Genomic DNA, 18697 nt, shown 5'->3' on the forward strand with positions numbered 1-18697 from the left:
ATATCGACCCGCCATTATAGACTGCAGTAGTGTACATAAGTAGTAAATGCAAACTACTTAAGTAGATGATGCAAGTAGGTAAGGTGAGTGAGACATTTCGTTACTACCGGTATACTAGATTAGGTCGGTAGTGTAACTACGTGACCTATCTTATTACCGTTAAATTACCAGAGCCAGGGAAGCTACAGCAGGCATAGCAGAATACAAGAGAAATGCACATGTGAATCTTCATAGAGAATATGTAATTGTCAACGTATCAACTTTCAAATCGATACAGAAAAGCTGTGCGCATTTCTCGTGTGGTAGGGCTATGTGACAAGCAGAAACAATTACTATCATACAAGTATCATTTAAATCATATTTCAAACATATTCAACATGTTCCTTCCCATCTTGTTGACTGCACAGCTGTATATGTACATCGACATTTTACGACTTCAAAGACGAACGACCTAAAGTGTCCCGGATCAACTCCTGTAACCAGGTCGGCCAACCCCTAATAGCAGAGGCCATTGTCATTGATGTTGGAATGATTATCTGGGCAGCCCGGCGGCTCAAAATCTGTCTGACTATCGGCTCAGCTACTTGCTCACTCGTAAGCATACGGACGCCAGAATTTTCGAGATGGTCAGCAACGTTGTCGAGGAGAGGGGTTCGGACGTAGTTGGGATGAACAACAGTAGTCATCACATTAGGGGCCTCGTAGCAGTGCTTGAGTTCGCATGTTAAAGCCTCGTGAAAAGAAAGAGCTGCTGCTTTCGAAGCCGAGTAGTCAGCAGCTGTAGGCAAGGCCACGAAAGAGGCAAGACTGGCGATTGTGATGACGTGGCCCTTGTTCATCTGAATCATGTGCGGGAGAAATTGCTGGACTGTAAACCAATGCGACATGGAATTAACGCCGAATATCTTCCGTAGATAGGCTTCCGACATCTTTAGGATTGTACATGGGCTGGTAATGCCGGCGTTATTGATGAGGATGGATGGGTGTCCGATTTCCCGGCGGACGGCGCCCGCGGTCTCCGCCACTGATTCAGAGGATGTCACATCACATCTGAAGAAGCGAATACGAGTGTTGGTTTCCATAGATTTGGGTAAGTCTTGAATATCGAGAACAGCAACACGCAGGCCATGGGCCGCGAGTTTCTCAACCGTGAGCTTTCCGATGCCACTCGAACCCCCAGTGACAACTGCGATTTCGTTTGGCCAATCCCATCCTTTGCTCGCCGTCAAACGCCACGAATTCGCAGCCATCTCGTTAAGAGCCCGGTTGAGCCAATGTACACCGCTGACAGCAAAGAGAAGGCGCAAAGTTGTGACAGCGGTAGATGGGTCCAAATTGGATAGCAGCCCTTGTAGAGCAGGCAGTCTGATCGCTATATTCGAAAGCAATTCTCGTACAGCATCAGGCGCATATGTGACGGCCAGGAGAAGCGGCCCAGACAAGAGCGGTGACAGGAAGACCTCTCGTAGTGCTGGTCCTAGGTCAAGGACAGGTGAGTACAGTAGGGAAGACGGCATGGTGAATTGGCGATGCTCTCACAGCTGGTTCCGAGTACTCAGCTATATTCGAGATGAGATGAATCCACACAGCATTGATGGCATTCCATCATGACGGCGAGAGTAGGCAAAACCATCGCTCTTGACGCAACCACTATTTAATTACGATGATCCAGCTCAACGTCCATTCGACTTCCCAACCTGGGTGTCCAGCAGACGGACTACCTCGGCCAAGTTCAGCAGCCAATTTTGATGCATATTACGTAGGCATCTCCGTATATGTCCATGTACTTACATGCATACTAGGGTAGCTCGGGTAGCTTAGTAGATGAAGGGTCCGCTCCGGAGACCTGCTCTACCCTGCCAAGACGTGGCGGCGATATTCGGAATCTAAGCCACTTGGAGGAATGAAAACACGGGGATCAGTGGAGGGTCGAGGACCAAGATGGGGCAAGGAGGGGCGCGTTCAAGTCAAGGGGCGCTCTAGTTCTCCTCAGGTGTCGCCCAGGCTCACGTCGACTCAACACTCGGCATTCTCATCGCTGGTTATATCTCAGTTCCCTTATCATTAGGGGTATCTTGTCCCGCACATCCCCATATTTCCGCTCCCACATCCGCGGCTCCTTCGCCATTGCAGGCCATTGCTTCCTGTGTCTTAGCACTGCCGATATGGTTTTCCCTGGTCGGTTCAGCACGGGCTGTAAGCGCTGTCGACAGCGCAAGGTCAAAGTGAGTTAGTTAGTCCCATACCGGTCGGGGTTTGTGAGGAGGGGTTGCTCTCGACCTCGCCTATCAGGTGCTCCAACAGGTTAGAGGCTCACATGTGGCTAACGCCCGACCTTTTCTCTGGGTTAGTGCGACGAGGGTAGGCCATCATGTCGGCGCTGCATCATCTACGGGAAGCCGTGCCCGGGTTACTCTGATCAGTTTCACTTCCGCTTCGACAAGGCCTCCTCGAAGCAAGGGAGTTCGTCGCGGCCAGAGAAGAGCCCGGAAGAATCCTCTGTGCCGGGTACGGCACGGGCGCAACATCATAAGACCAACAATAATCGTGCTGTGGTACGGGTAGCCAGTAGGCCAAGATCACCTAGCATCACACCCCAACCCGAGGTCTCGTACGATGACGTATCATTGTGCTACTTCGTTCGTCGCTTCGTGACGCCGAATGATGATGACAGCCTTCCGGGCCATTTGAGCTTCCTTCCAAGCCTCTTCAACCACAGCGGCCATGGAGTTCTGGAACTGGCCACGTTAAGCGTTGCCCAGATGGCAGCCTATAATCAATTCCGCGGCGACAAATTTCGGCTGCAGTCGTACCAAAATTATGGACGCGCCCTACAAGCATTACGGAAAACTATACAGACCGAAGAAGAAGTCACTGATGATAGGGTTCTTGCCGCGGTCTTGCTGTTGTGCATGTTCAAAGTGAGAGACCGATTCCAATCCCCAATCCCCAACCCCGTAGATTCTAACTGTTGAACAGGACATTGGTGAAGAGAGCTGGGGTGACCCGAGCGAACATGTCTCCGGCTTATACTACCTTCTTGAAAAGAGAGGTATAGAGCAACTCTGCACGAGCAGGGGATTTGAGTTGTTCCTCCTGGCACTTTTGAGATTAGTAAGTCCACTACACTACTACGTTACCAACACTCTGCCTTCTTTTGCCTCGCGATTGGAATATGGGTGCTTACGAATTCCAAAGCAAGTATATACTTTTCTACATCAAGACAACAAGTATAGTGACCCAGGAGGCTTAGTGGCGTTGCTCGGCCTCCTCGACCCAATGATGCGCGCTATGTCTTTGATGACGAAGACCCTATGTTTGCGGCACAACCTACTGGAATATGCTTCGAGATTTGAGAAAGATCAGGGGTTGGGAGGGTTATCGCCATCGGGAAGCCAAGAGGGCCCAGAAGAGGCGGACCAGTCCACGCTACGTGCTTGTTTTGAGGCTCTCGAAGAATTCGATAGCTGGGATATAGAGGCTGAGCCATACTGGAAGAATATTTTTGCTGGCCGGATCATGCCGGCTGCCTTGGGCGAACTTGCTACAAGGGGGACTTATTATGACCCGAAAACCGCATGCATCATAATATTGGTTCGTGCTGCTCGTCTGATACTTCTGTTGAGTATACTGGAGTATTACGATGTGATAAACATGTCTTGTGGAGAGACGGAGACTTGGAGGCTTGGTGATAAGACGGCATGGGCGAACTGTATTCCTGTGCTGGAGACAACCATTCGCTTAGCTATTGACGATATGCTATACTGCGTGCCATTCGCCATGGGAGACCGCGGTCCTGACGGAGGCCCCGTCTCCGGTCCCCAGGATGGGGCTGCTGCATTGGTCGTGCTCCAACCGATACGGCTGGTCACATACTGCGCTTATGCAACAACTGAGCAGAGACGGGCCAGTCAAGATATTCTGAATCGCAGTAAGTACCGTTGGAGTCATAGCCTCCTCAGCTCAACCCTTCTGAACGCATGTGTACCCTTGAAAATAATTACTAGGCCTCGGTCTTCCATACACGCATGTCATGCTAGGAATAGTCATAACTAACGTCAGGCTTTCTAGTGAAATCCGCTATCGGAATTAGGGCCGCTATGTCATGGGAGCAACAAGCAGCCATGGGCTCTTCGGCACCGCAACGGCGCGGAACTCAAAGTTTGGTCCGTGCTATGGGAATGTTAGCAATGCGTGAATCAGCTAGTGTGTCGCCGTCCTCTCATTAGTAGCGATCATCACGGGCGAGGCACTAGGATATTTTGCTGGAAGCCGTAATCCTGAATTGTTCATCCGCGGTGATCAGCCTTGCGGAATCAGCCCAGATTTTAAATTTTCTACGACGCCGAGTCAACTAGTCTCCCAACACTAAGTAGCTCTCATGAGAATTTTGTGTACTGTCATGAGATAAGGGCTACAGAAGGACACTTCATGTCCTAAGGAACAATCATATACCACATCACGTTCTTTTGGTACTAGTTTGCGAAGCTCTTTGTCGTGCGGGCAGTTCACGAACAGGGTGTCGTCGAGAGGATAATGGAAAGTATGTGATAATATTATATAATATAATTAATAGAGATTATTCAAGGGTAGATGAAGGACCGATACATCTAAGTTATGTACTAGGTAGGGGACCTATCTCGCGAGCCATGTTCGCGAATTGAGTATATATGACATATCTAAGTAACCTACGTAGAAACTGGCGTTGCGGCAACATATAAACGCCTCGCAGGCTAAACCCGAACCGGCTTACCTTGCGATGTGCAGGGCCCAATGATGGCTCAAGTCAAGTTAGAGATTTAGGAAGACAGACCAAGATGATCAAGATCTTGGCCAAGCCTTCCACGTGGGGTCACTCCACATCTCCGCAAAAGCTTCGACATGTTCAAGTGCCACTATGCAACGCCTCTATACTTGGGACGGATAAGAGGGACATGAGGAACAAGTACCTCTGCCTAGCGCTTGAACGCGGCGATCGTACGAAGCCGCGGCTCTTGGCAGGTCTTGCTATTCCCAATTCTGGGCATCTTGTCGTCTTTGGCATCTCAACTTGGCCCACATGTCCCTGAAATGCGGCGAGAAGACGTCCCGGCCATCGTGGCCGATGTCCCTGGAACCCCATTAGAGCGTCTTCAAGCGCACTATTTTCCATAGCTTGAGACTTTTTATCACTTAGTAACCTCATATCCCGGCCTCTGAGATATTTGGACACCTAAGCATCACCTCTCCATCACATATTATACGTTAGTGGCGCGGTATCCCACAGCATTTATAGCTTTAGCGGGAGGGCCCCGTAGACGTCGAACAAGAAATTATACAAGGGCTTTGTTGAATTTCGCAACCTAAGGCATATATTTCCTAGCTTCGCTCTTCCTTCCAGATATAGCTTCTTTGTTGCTATCAACATAATAGATAACCCTCCATCTATCTCAGAATTCACATCGTTCGCCATGGGTGCAGCAGTTCAGATCTTGAGCCTCCCGAGTCTCACACTCATCGCAACAATCGAGTCCTCGGTTGTAATCAAGTTCTATGTGGAATCCTTCTCCAGATTCTTCAATTTGAACGCCCATCTACAAATCGTAGCTGTGATCTTTCTCGTGAACTATGCGTTTGCAGCGTTATTTTGGGGTTTCATTTACCCTAGATTCCTTAGCCCCCTTAGACGTCTAAAGGGCCCAAGAGTAAGCTCACCACATTCCGCATATTCGCTACCAGGACAGATGTGATGAATACTTACCAAGCCGCACAGAACTTTATCAGTCTTGCCCACAGGACTCTAATCGAGAAGGATAGGCCAGGCGGGGATCTGTTTCTTGAACTCGTTAAGCAGTACCCAAACGAAGAAATTCTCAATCTCACCGCCTTTGATTACCAAGTAGTAGTCACATCACCACGACTTCTGCCTGATTTACTTGTCCACAGGCCATATGATTTCATCAAGCCTCCAAAGCTCAGCGGGCTTCTACGACACGTCCTCGGCGACGGACTCATTATGGTTGAGGGCGACCAGCATAAGTTTCTGCGAAAGAATTCCATGCCAGCTTTTGGCCGTCGCCACATCAAGGACTTATACCCTATGATGTGGAACAAGTCTGTTCTCATGTGCGAAGTGCTTGACGAAGCTCTCGAGACGGGAGAAGGTAAAAATACGGGCGTTGTCGATCTCGCTAACTGGACGAGTCGGGTCACTCTCGACATTATCGGTGTAGCGGGTATGGGTCGCGAGTTCAATATGCTGAAGAAGGCCGAGGATCCAATTCTCGGCATCTACGAACAGCTTCTTGAGCCCGCGGCGGAGAAACTTCTGTTCGCTATGACTTCTATTGTATTCGGTCTCAACTTCGTGAGGCTGCTTCCGTGGAAGATGAACAGCTTGTTCAGAACTTTGACAACTACTCTCAGCGACTTTTGTATGCCCATGATACACGAGAAAAAGGATGCAATCCTCAAATCAAAGGATGACCACTTCGATATCTTGTCGCTCCTTATTAAATCGGGGAACTTTACTGACCCCCAGCTTAGAGATCAGCTTTTAACCTTCCTGGCTGCAGGGTACGATAACCTTTTAGGGGCCAGAGCTGGCTATTCAATGGCCATAATATGCATCATGCTAATTGTAATTCTTTTATTAGGCACGAGACAACATCGTCCGCTCTGAGCTGGGCGTGCTACTTGCTCTCCAAGCATCAAGACATGCAGGAGAAGCTTCGAGAAGAAATCCGGCAGGCTCTCCCAGAGCACATGGAGATCGACAAGACTACCGATTTGGCTGGAATCCTCGAGCCATTGCCAATACTCAATGGCATCATGAACGAGACACTCCGCTTATACCCAACTGTACCCCTGACACTGCGCCAAGCGGCCCGTGACACGAATCTCGGAACCCAGGCCATTCCTGAGGGTGTGACAGTCGTTCTCTCAATGTGGCAAATGAACCGCTCCCCCGAACTTTGGGGCCCAGATGCAGGCGAATTTAGACCCGAGCGATGGATCACCGCTGGTAAACCCAACTCAAACGGCGGCGCAGACAGCAACTACGAGTTTACGACTTTTCTCCACGGCCCGCGAAGCTGCATTGGACAGAATTTTGCAAAGGCAGAGATGCGCTGTCTTCTTGCTTCCATGATCCGTACCTTCTCGTGGGATCTTGCTATGGATGAGAGCAAAATCTTACCAAAGGGCGCTATCACTATCAAGCCGAACAATGGCCTGTTGCTCAAGCTTAAGCCGTTATATGCATAAAACTGCCGTATATGATCGGGGCGGTATTTTTTCGGGGTTTGGAATATCGCGTTGTCTGAATGACTTTGAATGCTAAGGTATAATTTTGTTTACGTTTTCACGAGATCTGTATAATTATATGTCTACGACTGCCAGCTTCGGCCAGGTGGGCTGAATGACAACCGTTGAGATACCCATTTAGGTAAAGTCGGTGAGCAGGGGATGAAGCTTTGAAATCTCCATCTTGGTCACGAAATGAGACATGTCTTTTTCGTTTAGACACAACTTCCTTCCAACTACCTAGCTCCTCTATCCTCGTGAATATAAGTATTGTGACTGAAATGCAGAGTGTGGCTTGGACTGATGAACAGCTGAGGTACCTATGCCACATATACAAACAACCGCTTGTGGCTACCTGAGTTTAGCCCTAGCCACCGATCCAATGAACATGTTAATTATTAGAATAGTTGCTAGTTCCCTGGGCCTCGCATTGCGAATCTACTCTTTAAAATATTTAGTAAACTAAGCCTCCAGATTGACTTGCGTATCTAACTTACAGTTAGATAGCATGTTAAGAAAATTTCAAACACTAGGTGATAGAACTCGCTATCGCCAAAGAGATCTGTTCTTGACCTTTTCGTTGCAGAGTGAAAAGAGGGAAAAGAAGAAAGAAGCAAAAAGCGATTATATTCAAGTTTCAATACTCCTCTGTATTTGGTTGCTGATCTGGTAACCTTTGATTCGTTGGAATGTGGACTGATTTACCTATAGTTGACATATCACTTTTGGAATCCTTGCAATCCTCGAGAAAGTATTTGCTCATACAAGTTAATATATGTCTGTTAATTACCGGTTTGCATGATGCCGGAACCAAGCCGATCTCCCGAATGGCACACAGGCTTCTACATCTTTTCAGCTTCTCCAGATTAAGAAGATCCACCGCGTAGAAGCCGATAATATGCAGCGTGACACCTTAGATAGGCCTAAAATTAGATAAGTACTAAGTAACTGGCCAAGTAGAGCACTAGCTCGCTCACAATATCAGGTCCCTACATGTTCAGTTTACTAGATCGTCCCCCTTCAGACTCTTAATCCATCTGCCGAATGCACCGAGCTGGGAGAAGTAACATGCCGTCCAGATTCTACTAACAACTCCAAAATCTCTCCCCACATACTCACAACATACGTGGCAAGATTAAGTTTACATGCCCAAGAATAGCCTAGTCGGCAGTAGCGGCATTGTGGGGGAGCTGAAAACTAAACTACGCATAGAGGCGAAGGTGATAACACTGGCCTTGGATAGTAGCTTCCTAGTTGGTACATTTTCAGTCTTTGGTTTCAGTAGTTGATAGACACAGATACTCTGTTGAGCCAGCTATTGGGCCTGTTACGCAAATGGTAACTAGATTTACATACATAGTCTGCATGTATATGTATGCAGCATACCAATACTATGTGGCCCACGTTGCTTTTACTGGGCACAGACTATGCAATCACCGTAATGAGACTACTCCGCGCTGAGTGTTGCATGTCCATCCCACATCCATCCGTCCTAGGGTTAGCGATTGCATCAATACAGATCCATCACCCCGCGCAGAAGAAATGGCCCGGAAACGTATGATGCAGTCGTCACAGACATGGTCTAAGGCCTTGTATAAGAAGATTCGGTAACGAGTATCTCGTTGTGATTTGTTAATGCCATCTGCATACAAGGACCCGAGGTTTCTGTTGGGGTCTGTAGTCACATAACCCCTTAGGGTGGCTTTGATTATTCGGCTTTGATGACATATATATACATACGGGCCTTTCCCGAGACATTCGGGATGCTTATGACTTAACTCATTATTATTTTAGACTCTGACTACGGCTGGCTGACTATCTAACGGCTGATAAGTCTACTTTCACTGCAATTTGAAAGTCTGGACATTCGCACCCTTCCCTCTAGTAGTACACGAGTATCAGACACAGGCAATAACAGCACGAAAATCCAAGATGCCTAACGTGGAATCCGAGTCGGTTTATTTTCTTAATGCTGGGGCCGCAGAGTCCGAACACGAAAGGTTGAATAGACAGCATCGTCTGTTTGACGACATGATGCAAAACGATCTCCTGCCCCCTCACATCTCATCCGCACTCTCGAACTCGCCAACGCCTCCAAAGATTGTTGAAATCGCTACCGGAACGGCGATTTGGCTTACAGAGATTGCTAAGACGCTACCTGCTGATGCAGAGCTTGTTGGCTTGGACTATGACACGTCGAAATTCCCGGCCTCACTGCCCTCCAACATCACGCTAAGACAGGCCAATATGTACGAACCCTTCCCTAGCGACCTTCATGGGAAATTTGACATCGTAAACGTGCGATTGATCATCTTTGCCCTTAAGGAAGGACAGGGGACAGATCTAGTGAGGAACTTGATGACCCTCCTTAAGCCCGGGGGTTATATCGTATGGGCTGAGACTGGACCAGGTACGTATGAAGTGCTTCATCTGGAATTTCAGGCTGACTCTAATGTAGTGAGTTGCTCTCCAAATATGATGGAAATGTGGCATCCTTTGGCCGTTGAATCTCAGGCCCGGTAGTATGCTTACAGGTCGCAGCTCGTAGGGTCTGTTGAGCCGCCGAGTTTGGCATGGCATCAATTTCAGGAAGTAAACTGGAAATTCGCTAAGAAAGTAGGAAGAGACCTAAAGTCAGTTATCACCACGGATTTACTGGGTAGGCTTCCTACTGACTGAAGAATAGTCTGCCCATCGGTATGCTATACTATATCAAAGAAGCTGGCTGTGTTGAGTGCGATGACAAGGCATACCCCGGAAATTCGCAATTGTACACCCACAACGCGAAAGATTGGATCGCGCGAATTAATTTTCATGTGAAAGCATTTGCTGAACAATCGCTTCGGGGAATTATCAGTCTAGGTGGTGTCGAGGGCATGACCACGCAAGAGGAGATGGATGAGCTTGTTGCAGCTTTTAAAAGGGACTTTGTAGATCGTAAGGTCAATTATGTGTTCATTAGAGCTTGGGGCAGGAAACCTGAAGCATGATGACCTTCAAATACGGATACCTAGATGGTAGCCCATTTTGCGCTTAGCCACAGCCAACTTCAATAGAGGGGTCACACGTTTACACCTTCATATACATATTGCTCACGCGAGTTCTATAAGAACAGAATAACCTAGTACTAGAATCTCACCTTAGCCATCCGAGTTAAGCTAACAAGACTGTTTTGGTAGGGAGAAATGGTGAGCGGTGACCCCATTGACTGGAGTCAAGGCCCTATAGTAACTACTTGGTAGCAACTCTTCGAGACCACGCAAGTGGAATATTGATGGGCATATGGTTTTTCGTTGCAAGCATGGGCTGTGCCGTTTGACCAGCAGATTAATTAACGTAAACGGAACTTTGACTGATACTAATTCATTTGCAATGCTAGCGATATGTCATATTCTGCATTCACATAGGAGTAACGAGGATACTGGCAGCAACTCTATCAATCTCAACTAGGCCAGAGACGAATGTGGCTATTAAGCATTCACTTGAGCTTTCAATGACCTGTAGTTAACCGAAATTGCTACGATATAAAAGATCCCGGAAGTAATAATAATCTATGACGGTATAACTAATTGAAATTGCATAAAATAAGTTTATTATACTACTATGGCAAGCTCATGGCCCTCAGAAGTGCAGTGGAAACCCGACTGAGAAGTCGAGGTTTTGCACGCCTTCCTATGATAATTTCTAGGTTGTGGTACCCAAATGGCGTACAGCTGTTATTAGCTGTTTTGAGTGCATAAGATCTGACTACATCTGAGCCAAGGCTTACATCTATGAGGCAGTCCTTTCATCTCAGATTTGATTTGTAATTACAAGTATGTACAATATTATTGTCGGACAGACACGTCTTTGCGCGACTCGTATTCCATCCGAGGACTTTCAATGAGTCCTATGGCAAGGGCTATATGGCGTGGACCAGAGAATTCAAATTAGGTGTGTTCAACTAGTAATCCTCTAGGGGTCTCACGCCTCCTGAATGGGAGAAACTATGAGCTGTCTATGCTCTCTAGATTTCATACAGTCTAGGATTTCCTTATTCTGTCTGACCTGGGGTGCATGAGTTTCATGAGACCGGGAGGTCTTGGTGGCCCTATTCGTGTGACAGGCTCCGACAAGTCTACAACAAATCGCGTTTTTACAGAAAAGCTTCCCTCTATTTCCATAGTACACTATCATGACACAGCTTATATCATGATACACTTACTACTTATCCGCACTGATCCCGCGAGGCGCAGCTAAAAGACGAGACTGCCTAGCTTCCCTATTAAAGTAGGTAGTCTAACTAGACGGGGAGACGGAGCCACTTTGGCTCGATAAATTTCATATTCCTAGATGCATGAGCCTCACACTTACATCCAACGGCGTATGCTAATTAGTGTGGGGACGGGAAATAAATTAACTACGCATTTTCTAGACAAAGATAAGAGTACAGAGACATTTGCGACGCGCCTTGTATTCTTCTAACCATTCAGAAAACTAAGTTGATAGAGCTGTTTGTGGCCTGTAGTAGGGGCATGTTGTCATTGTTTATAGGTCGAAATGTCAAACAACGCATATTCGGATCTAGAGGTTGCTCCAGGCAGGGCTCCTGAACTCGTTCCCGATAATGGCCCTGAAGTTGTGCCCTCATACTACTACAAGGAAAATGACAACAACGTACAAGTATCAGCTCCAGAGAAACAGGGAACCATTTGTGGGTTGCGGCGCAAGACTTTTTGAATTGCTTGTGGAATCTCTACATTTCTCGTAATAGGAGCCGTTGCTGGAGGAGTGGCGGGCGGCCTTGCCAGCAGAGCCAATTATTCTTCAAGTTCTTCAAATAAAGAAGCCAACATGGACATATCTTCAACGTCTTCAGCCTCACCGCCTTCGTCGCCTTCCTCATCTCCTACTCCTACCACCACCTCGGCCCCGACGATATCAATATCAACTGTAGTCCTCCCTACGACTATCCTTCTCCGCGACTGTCCCTCTTCCAATGACACAACATACAGTGTATCATACGGCGATGAAGAGCCGCTCACGTTTCGCAAGTATTGTACTGCAGGCTTTCGCCATGTTCTCAATGGCGTCGACGTGGTCAACGAGCCAACACAGAGCTTGAATGACTGTATAAATGCATGCGTCAATTACAACGACAAGAATAAGACGGCCATTTCTACCGGGAATAACCAAACTTGCAATGTCGTATGTTGGCGAAGTAATGAGCAACTGGACAACATCAACCAGATTCCTGGACAATGCTTCGGATACACGACACTCAACATATCGGCGGGTTTCGCTGTCACTGACGAAGTGATTTGTGACTCAGCAGCTTGGATTAACCAAAGGGATCTGTAAGAGGGATAAGGCACGTGAAAAGCCAGACTAAATTCTGAAGGATCCGGCGGCAAATCTGGGTGAGGTTGGATTCACTCATGCAACACTATAATGTATTGCTCTCCAACTACACCGGATCCCCTTGTCGCTATACGTTACGAGAATGGCTTGCTTGAGTCTCTTGTGGCATTAAACAGGTCACTATGACCCTGTCGGCTCATGCGAAACGTGGCACGAGTTAACAGCTACAGCTAACAATACGGCCGATCCGCCTCACCTCGGCTCTCAGACACATAATTTCCAGAACTGGAGTATTTGAGACTACTATGAGCTATGGTTAGCGACCATAGGACTCGATAGTTCGCAAGCTCTCAGAAAGAGAGAGGGGTGGTGCTCGCAGGACAGCGCGGATAATCCCTGAGATCGACAGGCTCTGTCTTTCCTACTATCACCTTGCGAGATACTGAATCGAACACGAATAGTAAACTGTGTCTTAAGCCTGAATAGCTATATGGAAGGTGGTGAAAAGTGCGAGAAACCGATGTACTGGTCATACAGTCAATCGTGCCAGAGTCAGGATCGTATGTTAATCCAGACCGGGGGTTAAGCTGGCGTATCGCGGTACACTATCTAGATGAACAAGTCGACACGGTTGAAGGCGAGCTATACTTTAGTCTACTCCTATTCAAAACCAAGCTATTGGGTGCAACACCGCGTTATGCGAGTTGCGACAATAGGTAGTTGATGCTATATCCCGTTTCCATGACCGTTGAAGATGTTCCCATGACATGACTACATGTAACATTCCAACGGATAACGCACACATACATCCAGTCCTATGATGCAACACTCGGGAGATCTCCTATTTCTCCAAAACTTGGCTAGCGTTTGTGTCTTTACATACCATTTGACTACCTACTTGGATGGGTAGGCATGGCAGACGATAATTACCATGCATCTGACATATAACTACATAAGGTAAGGATACTACTCCATCGTCCTCTGGTAGACCAAAAGACGGACCGATAAGCCCTACCGATAGTTTAGATGAGTTGAATCAACCCAAGATCCTTGTTTCTGGATCTGGTTTCCCCGGTCTTGTACACGCTGAGGGGGATGATCGGCGCTCTGCCCGCCTTCCCCGCAATGTAATGGGTTGCATCAGCACGTATATGTATTACACGATCTGTGCATCAACATCCCTCTGCGTCGATGACGATGACCAGTGAGGCTGGTTGAGCAGGTAGCTTGCTGGAAGGCCTTCAACCATGCGGAACATGTGACACAAATTGATGTATTTAAACATACAAGCTTAATGTCTGGTCAACTTGGGTAACCAACACCCTCAGGAACAATGCACTTTTCTCATTACTCAATGAGAACTTGATTTATGATGAAGTTCCTTTCATCCTTGGTGTTGGCTTCGGCTTCCTTAGCTCTCGCCGCCTCAATTGACGATTGTCCCGGTTATACGGCCTCAAATGTCGTCGAGAGTGAGGGGAAGCTCACTGCAGACCTGAGCCTTGCAGGCACGGCATGCAACATCTACGGCACCGATCTCACTGATCTCAAATTGCTCGTTGAATACCAAACAGGTTCGAATTCAATCCCTGCGCACATGGGATACTCGCTCACTCGTCCGCAGAATCCCGGCTTCACGTCAAAATCTACGATGCCGGACTCCAAGTATATCAAATTCAAGAATCTGTGCTTCCAAGACCCTCCGGCGAAGGAGTTCTCGCGTCAGACGCTGCAATCCAATTCCAGCTGACAGAGGATCCGGTTTCATTTTCTATCTCGCGCACTGGTTCCGGCGAGGTTTTGTTCAGCACCAATGGCAGTAATCTAATTTTCGAGTCTCAATATGTCAACCTGCGAACTTCGCTGCCTCAGAATCCTAACCTGTACGGGCTCGGAGAGCATTCGGATTCCTTCCGGCTGTCGACGGACAACTACAAGCGTACGCTCTGGAACGCCGAATCCCCTTTTATCCCTCGCAACAGTAACCTTTATGGAAGCCATCCCAACTACTTGGAGCACCGCGGCGAGGCGGGAAGTCACGGTGTCGCTCTCTTAAATGCCAACGGTATGGACATTAACATCAACAAGACCGACTCGGGCGACCAGTATCTGGAGTACAACATCCTCGGTGGGGTGTTAGACTTCTACTTCCTTGCAGGCCCTAGTCCCACAGATGTTTCCAAGCAGTACGCTGAGGTCATAGGTGCCCCAGCCATGATGTCGTACTGGACCTTCGGGTTTCAACAGTGTAAATATGGATGGCCCGACATTGAGTTCGAAGAAGGTGTCGTTGCGAACTATTCTGCCGCCAACATCCCTCTAGAGGCACTATGGGCTGACATAGACTACATGAAAAGCCGCAGAGTATTTACCACGGACCCTGAGAATTATCCTCTCGACAAGATGAGAGAACTTGTTGACGAGATGCACCGGCGGGGCCAGAAGTACATCATGATGCTGGATCCAGGCATTGCTTATAAGGATGACTACGCCACATACTCAAGGGGTGTTGAAGCCGAGGCTTTCATCAAAGCCGACGACGGGTCTCTATATCGCGGAACTCAATGGGCCGGGGAGGTGGTCTGGCCAGATTGGTTCGCGCCCAAAACACAGGACTGGTGGACAGACGAGATTCTTCGGTTCTTTGATCCGGAGACCGGCCTCGATATCGATGGCGCATGGAACGACATGAACGAAGTGTCCAACTTCTGCGACGATGTCAACTGTGACCCGTCACAAGCAGCTGCCAGCGACAAGAGGCAGGCTCCTCCTGCATCACACAAGACACTGCGCTCTCGGCAGGATTCAGAGGGGGACATGAAAGGGCTTCCGGATCGAGAACTATTCACCCCAGCTTATCGCATCAACAACCATCAGGGTGATCTCAGCGACAAGACGCTTTACACCAACAATTCGAACGCAGACGGGACTGTGCAATACGACACGCACAACATCCACGGGCTAATGATGGTCACTGCAACGCGTCATGCTCTCCTCAAGCGCCGCCCGAACTCTCGTCCGTTCGTCCTGACGCGCTCAACATTCGCCGGCTCGGGCACAAAGGCAGCGCACTGGTTCGGCGACAACTACAGCAGCTGGGACGACTACAGGGCGACCATCAGCCAGATGCTCTCCTTCGCCGCCGTCCACGCCATGCCTATGGTCGGGTCAGACGTATGCGGCTTCAACGGCGATGCGCAGGAGAAGATGTGCGCGCGCTGGGCGCTCCTCGGCGCGTTCCAGCCGTTCTACCGCAACCACGCCGACATCTCGGCGCCGAACCAGGAGTTCTATCTCTGGGAGTCCGTGACCGAGGCCGCGCGGAAAGCCATCGACGCGCGGTACAGACTGCTCGACTACATCTACACGGCCATGCGCCGCGCCGCTTCCACGGGTGCGCCCATCGTGAACCCGCTGTTCTTCATCTATCCGAACGACGCGGAGACATTCGGCATTGACTTACAGTGGTTCTACGGCGACGCGCTGCTCGTCTCCCCCGTCACGGATGACGACGCGACCTCTGTGACGTTTTATCTTCCCGACGACGTCTTTTACGACTTTTGGACGCTGCAGCCTGTGAAGGGCACAGGTGCCACAGTCACCGTTGACGATGTGGCGCTCACGGATATACCGGTGCATATCCGCGGAGGCACGATCCTGCCGCTGCGCAGCGCCTCGGGGAATACCACTGCGCTCGTGCGCCAGAACGACTTCACCCTCGTCGTCGCGCCGGGTGCCGATGGCAAGGCGAGCGGCTCCTTGTACCTAGACGATGGTGACAGCGTAGATGTGGGGAGCGAGTACTCTGAGATTAGCTTCACTTGGGACGGGCAGACGTTGAAAGCGGAGGGGACTTTCGGTTACGCCACCGATGTTGTCGTTGAGAGTGTGAAGATCCTTGGTGGAGATCAGCCTGTTACGAAGAATGGAACGTGGAGTCTTAACGAGGCCTTTGAGGTTACTGTGAGCTGATATAGCACGCAATTTCTAAGCAGAATGAATACCCTTCATAGGTAGTGAAGTAGGCGTCATGTACAAATTGCCATGCGCTTGGCTTGGCAAAAATCTGAAATGTAATTCAACTCGTATTCATGGAGTCGTGATTAGGAATAAATTGTGATGCGGAGAACCATCAAACAATTGAGAGTATCTTATCGCCAGGGTGTAGCTGTAATATCGTGAGATCACCAGAACAATTCTAGGAGTTAAATGTCGGGATGATTGGCATGCATAATACCATCACATAACGCCAATCCACAATAAGGATGGACCGCACAGCATCCCCCTGTTGTCCAATGCGCTTTGAATATTAAAGGTGTGGGAATGATTAAAACGTAGTGATATTTCAGACTTCCTAGGCCTCAAACACCAGAACGATACCATCATCACCTGCCGTTACTATCCGTTCACCTGTGCTACCCTGAACAAACCCTAATACGCCGCCACCTTCGCCATCGCCACGATGACCCTTCCATTCCTTCACCATGCTCTCCGTTGAGGTACCAGCTGCGCCGCGAACATCCCATCGCCGGACGACACCGTCCATGCCACAACTTGTTAGCAGCCAGCCGTCACCGAGACCCGTGACAAAGTCGACTTTAACAACACTGAATTCATCATGGGCATCTTTGATGTGTCTCCTCACGGCAAAGCGGCGTGATGTATCATAGATGACGATGCTACCGTCGACGCTACCGGCGGCAAGTAGTGGGTTGCTAGGCGAGAAACTGAGGGTCTCAATACCATCGCCTTGAGTGTGCAAGTCTGCTAGAATTGTACCACCTTGGCTGCCTCCCGCATCAGCACCCTTCGCTTTCGGCTTGCTTTGCTTACTAGAAGCTGGATTGCTATCGACACCTAAGCGTGGTAGACCGATAATCTTAATGGCACCTCCTGCGCCGCCAACTGCGACGAAAGATGTTTTTGGGTCGATGGCGACGGAGTACAATCCACCTTCAACGGCAAACCGCTGGTCAGAGCTATTCAGCGAGACAACAGTTTGCCCATTATCGTTAGTAAGACCCTTGGCTGCGGCCTCGCCCCAGACGTCCCAAACCTGAAGAGAGCTGTCTTCGGAGACTGTGGCGAGAAACTTGCCATCCGGCGACCATGCACCAGCAGTACACGACTCAGTATGCAGAAAATAGCTCTGGACAATCTGAAGTGGGTTTGAGGCATCGGTGGGATCAATCGTGTAGACCCATACGGAGCCGTCGGAAGCTCCTAGCGCAATCGTGTTTGCTACGGCTAACTCGGAGTTGGGGGGCACTGGACAAGGTGCGAGCCAGTTGATCTCGGGTACCTCTTGTGATTCGGCTACGAACTTGAAGGATGCTTTGTTTCGCGCATCGATCGACAGCTGATAAGCGCGCAAGCGACCATCTAGCCCGCCCGATACCAAGAACTCGCCACGAGGCAACGTAAAGGCTAGTGCGTTGATGGAATCGGTGTGGCCCTCGATGGTGAAAGTTGGCTGGAGCCCGATGCTCTTCTGCTGTGGCGCACTGGGGTCGGCGTTGTAGCTCGGGGGCAGGACGGGTCGGCCAACAACGGGGCTCGTGTCGAAGACATAGCCTTTCCCTGGGGCATCATCCCCTTCACCCTCGCTTCCACCGGTTGCGATCAAGGTCGGCTGTGTGGGGTGCTGGGCAATGGCGAATACAGAGTCTTTGTGTGCGTCGAAGTATGCGACGCTGTCGTTGTGGATGTTGATCTCTATGGGCTCGTCGTCGTCAGAGTCCATCGCAATATCGCCCTCTACATCCTCGACCTCTTCCAGCGCATCATCGACGTCGAGCATCTCGGGCGCATCGTCCATGTCGTCTTGATGAGGGGCAGACATGACGGGCTAAGACGGTTGCTTGGCGTTTGTGCGTATGGCGAGAAGAGATAGAAAACAGACAGGGCAGAGTAGAATAGGTCTCCGTCGATGAAGTCGCTTCGAAACTCTTATTTATAAGACAAATTCAGGTTTTTAACAGAGTAAAGTTGATCATGGATCTCTATCGAAGATGACTCTGCTGCTTGATAATCACCAGCTTTTTTTTTTTAGTTGCCATGGCGGTTCTTAGTA

General features: G+C 49.1%; 7 protein-coding genes across 7 annotated transcripts; 5 read left to right on the forward strand and 2 right to left on the reverse strand.

Annotated features, from left to right (window-relative positions):
* Positions 1 to 148: 148 nt before the first annotated feature.
* On the reverse strand, positions 149 to 1675 carry F5B22DRAFT_37873 (NAD(P)-binding protein). Its single transcript, XM_047971249.1, has one exon. It carries the CDS (start codon positions 1515 to 1517, stop codon positions 429 to 431), a length of 1089 nt encoding a protein of 362 aa, XP_047833094.1. The 5' UTR covers positions 1518 to 1675; the 3' UTR covers positions 149 to 428.
* Positions 1676 to 1775: 100 nt separating this feature from the next.
* F5B22DRAFT_653490 (uncharacterized protein) lies at positions 1776 to 4700 on the forward strand. Its single transcript, XM_047979719.1, has 5 exons — positions 1776 to 2225; positions 2352 to 2921; positions 2980 to 3114; positions 3199 to 3931; positions 4072 to 4700. The coding sequence occupies exons 1-5, from the start codon at positions 2166 to 2168 to the stop codon at positions 4227 to 4229; spliced, it is 1656 nt and encodes a 551-aa protein (XP_047833095.1). The 5' UTR covers positions 1776 to 2165; the 3' UTR covers positions 4230 to 4700.
* A 618-nt stretch (positions 4701 to 5318) lies between these two features.
* Positions 5319 to 7294, forward strand: F5B22DRAFT_37885 (cytochrome P450). The gene is made up of 3 exons (XM_047971253.1): positions 5319 to 5684; positions 5753 to 6555; positions 6636 to 7294. Exons 1-3 carry the CDS (start codon positions 5451 to 5453, stop codon positions 7243 to 7245), a joined length of 1647 nt encoding a protein of 548 aa, XP_047833096.1. The 5' UTR covers positions 5319 to 5450; the 3' UTR covers positions 7246 to 7294.
* Positions 7295 to 8779: 1485 nt separating this feature from the next.
* On the forward strand, positions 8780 to 10403 carry F5B22DRAFT_597558 (uncharacterized protein). The gene is made up of 3 exons (XM_047974303.1): positions 8780 to 9693; positions 9826 to 9917; positions 9971 to 10403. The coding sequence occupies exons 1-3, from the start codon at positions 9217 to 9219 to the stop codon at positions 10272 to 10274; spliced, it is 873 nt and encodes a 290-aa protein (XP_047833097.1). The 5' UTR covers positions 8780 to 9216; the 3' UTR covers positions 10275 to 10403.
* A 1420-nt stretch (positions 10404 to 11823) lies between these two features.
* Positions 11824 to 12624, forward strand: F5B22DRAFT_634895 (uncharacterized protein; the record flags this gene model as incomplete). Its single annotated transcript, XM_047977058.1, has 2 exons — positions 11824 to 11977; positions 12041 to 12624. The coding sequence occupies 2 exons, from the start codon at positions 11824 to 11826 to the stop codon at positions 12622 to 12624; spliced, it is 738 nt and encodes a 245-aa protein (XP_047833098.1).
* A 657-nt stretch (positions 12625 to 13281) lies between these two features.
* F5B22DRAFT_37940 (glycosyl hydrolases family 31-domain-containing protein) lies at positions 13282 to 16787 on the forward strand. The gene is made up of 3 exons (XM_047971264.1): positions 13282 to 13897; positions 13953 to 14198; positions 14249 to 16787. Exons 2-3 carry the CDS (start codon positions 13994 to 13996, stop codon positions 16594 to 16596), a joined length of 2553 nt encoding a protein of 850 aa, XP_047833099.1. The 5' UTR covers positions 13282 to 13897; positions 13953 to 13993; the 3' UTR covers positions 16597 to 16787.
* F5B22DRAFT_37919 (WD40-repeat-containing domain protein) lies at positions 16788 to 18574 on the reverse strand. Its single transcript, XM_047971260.1, has one exon. The coding sequence runs from the start codon at positions 18464 to 18466 to the stop codon at positions 16979 to 16981; it is 1488 nt and encodes a 495-aa protein (XP_047833100.1). The 5' UTR covers positions 18467 to 18574; the 3' UTR covers positions 16788 to 16978.
* Positions 18575 to 18697: the final 123 nt, after the last annotated feature.

This window comes from Xylaria bambusicola (genome assembly GCF_022495145.1).
Source record: "Xylaria bambusicola strain CBS 139988 unplaced genomic scaffold F5B22scaffold_10, whole genome shotgun sequence".
NCBI lineage: Eukaryota > Fungi > Ascomycota > Sordariomycetes > Xylariales > Xylariaceae > Xylaria > Xylaria bambusicola.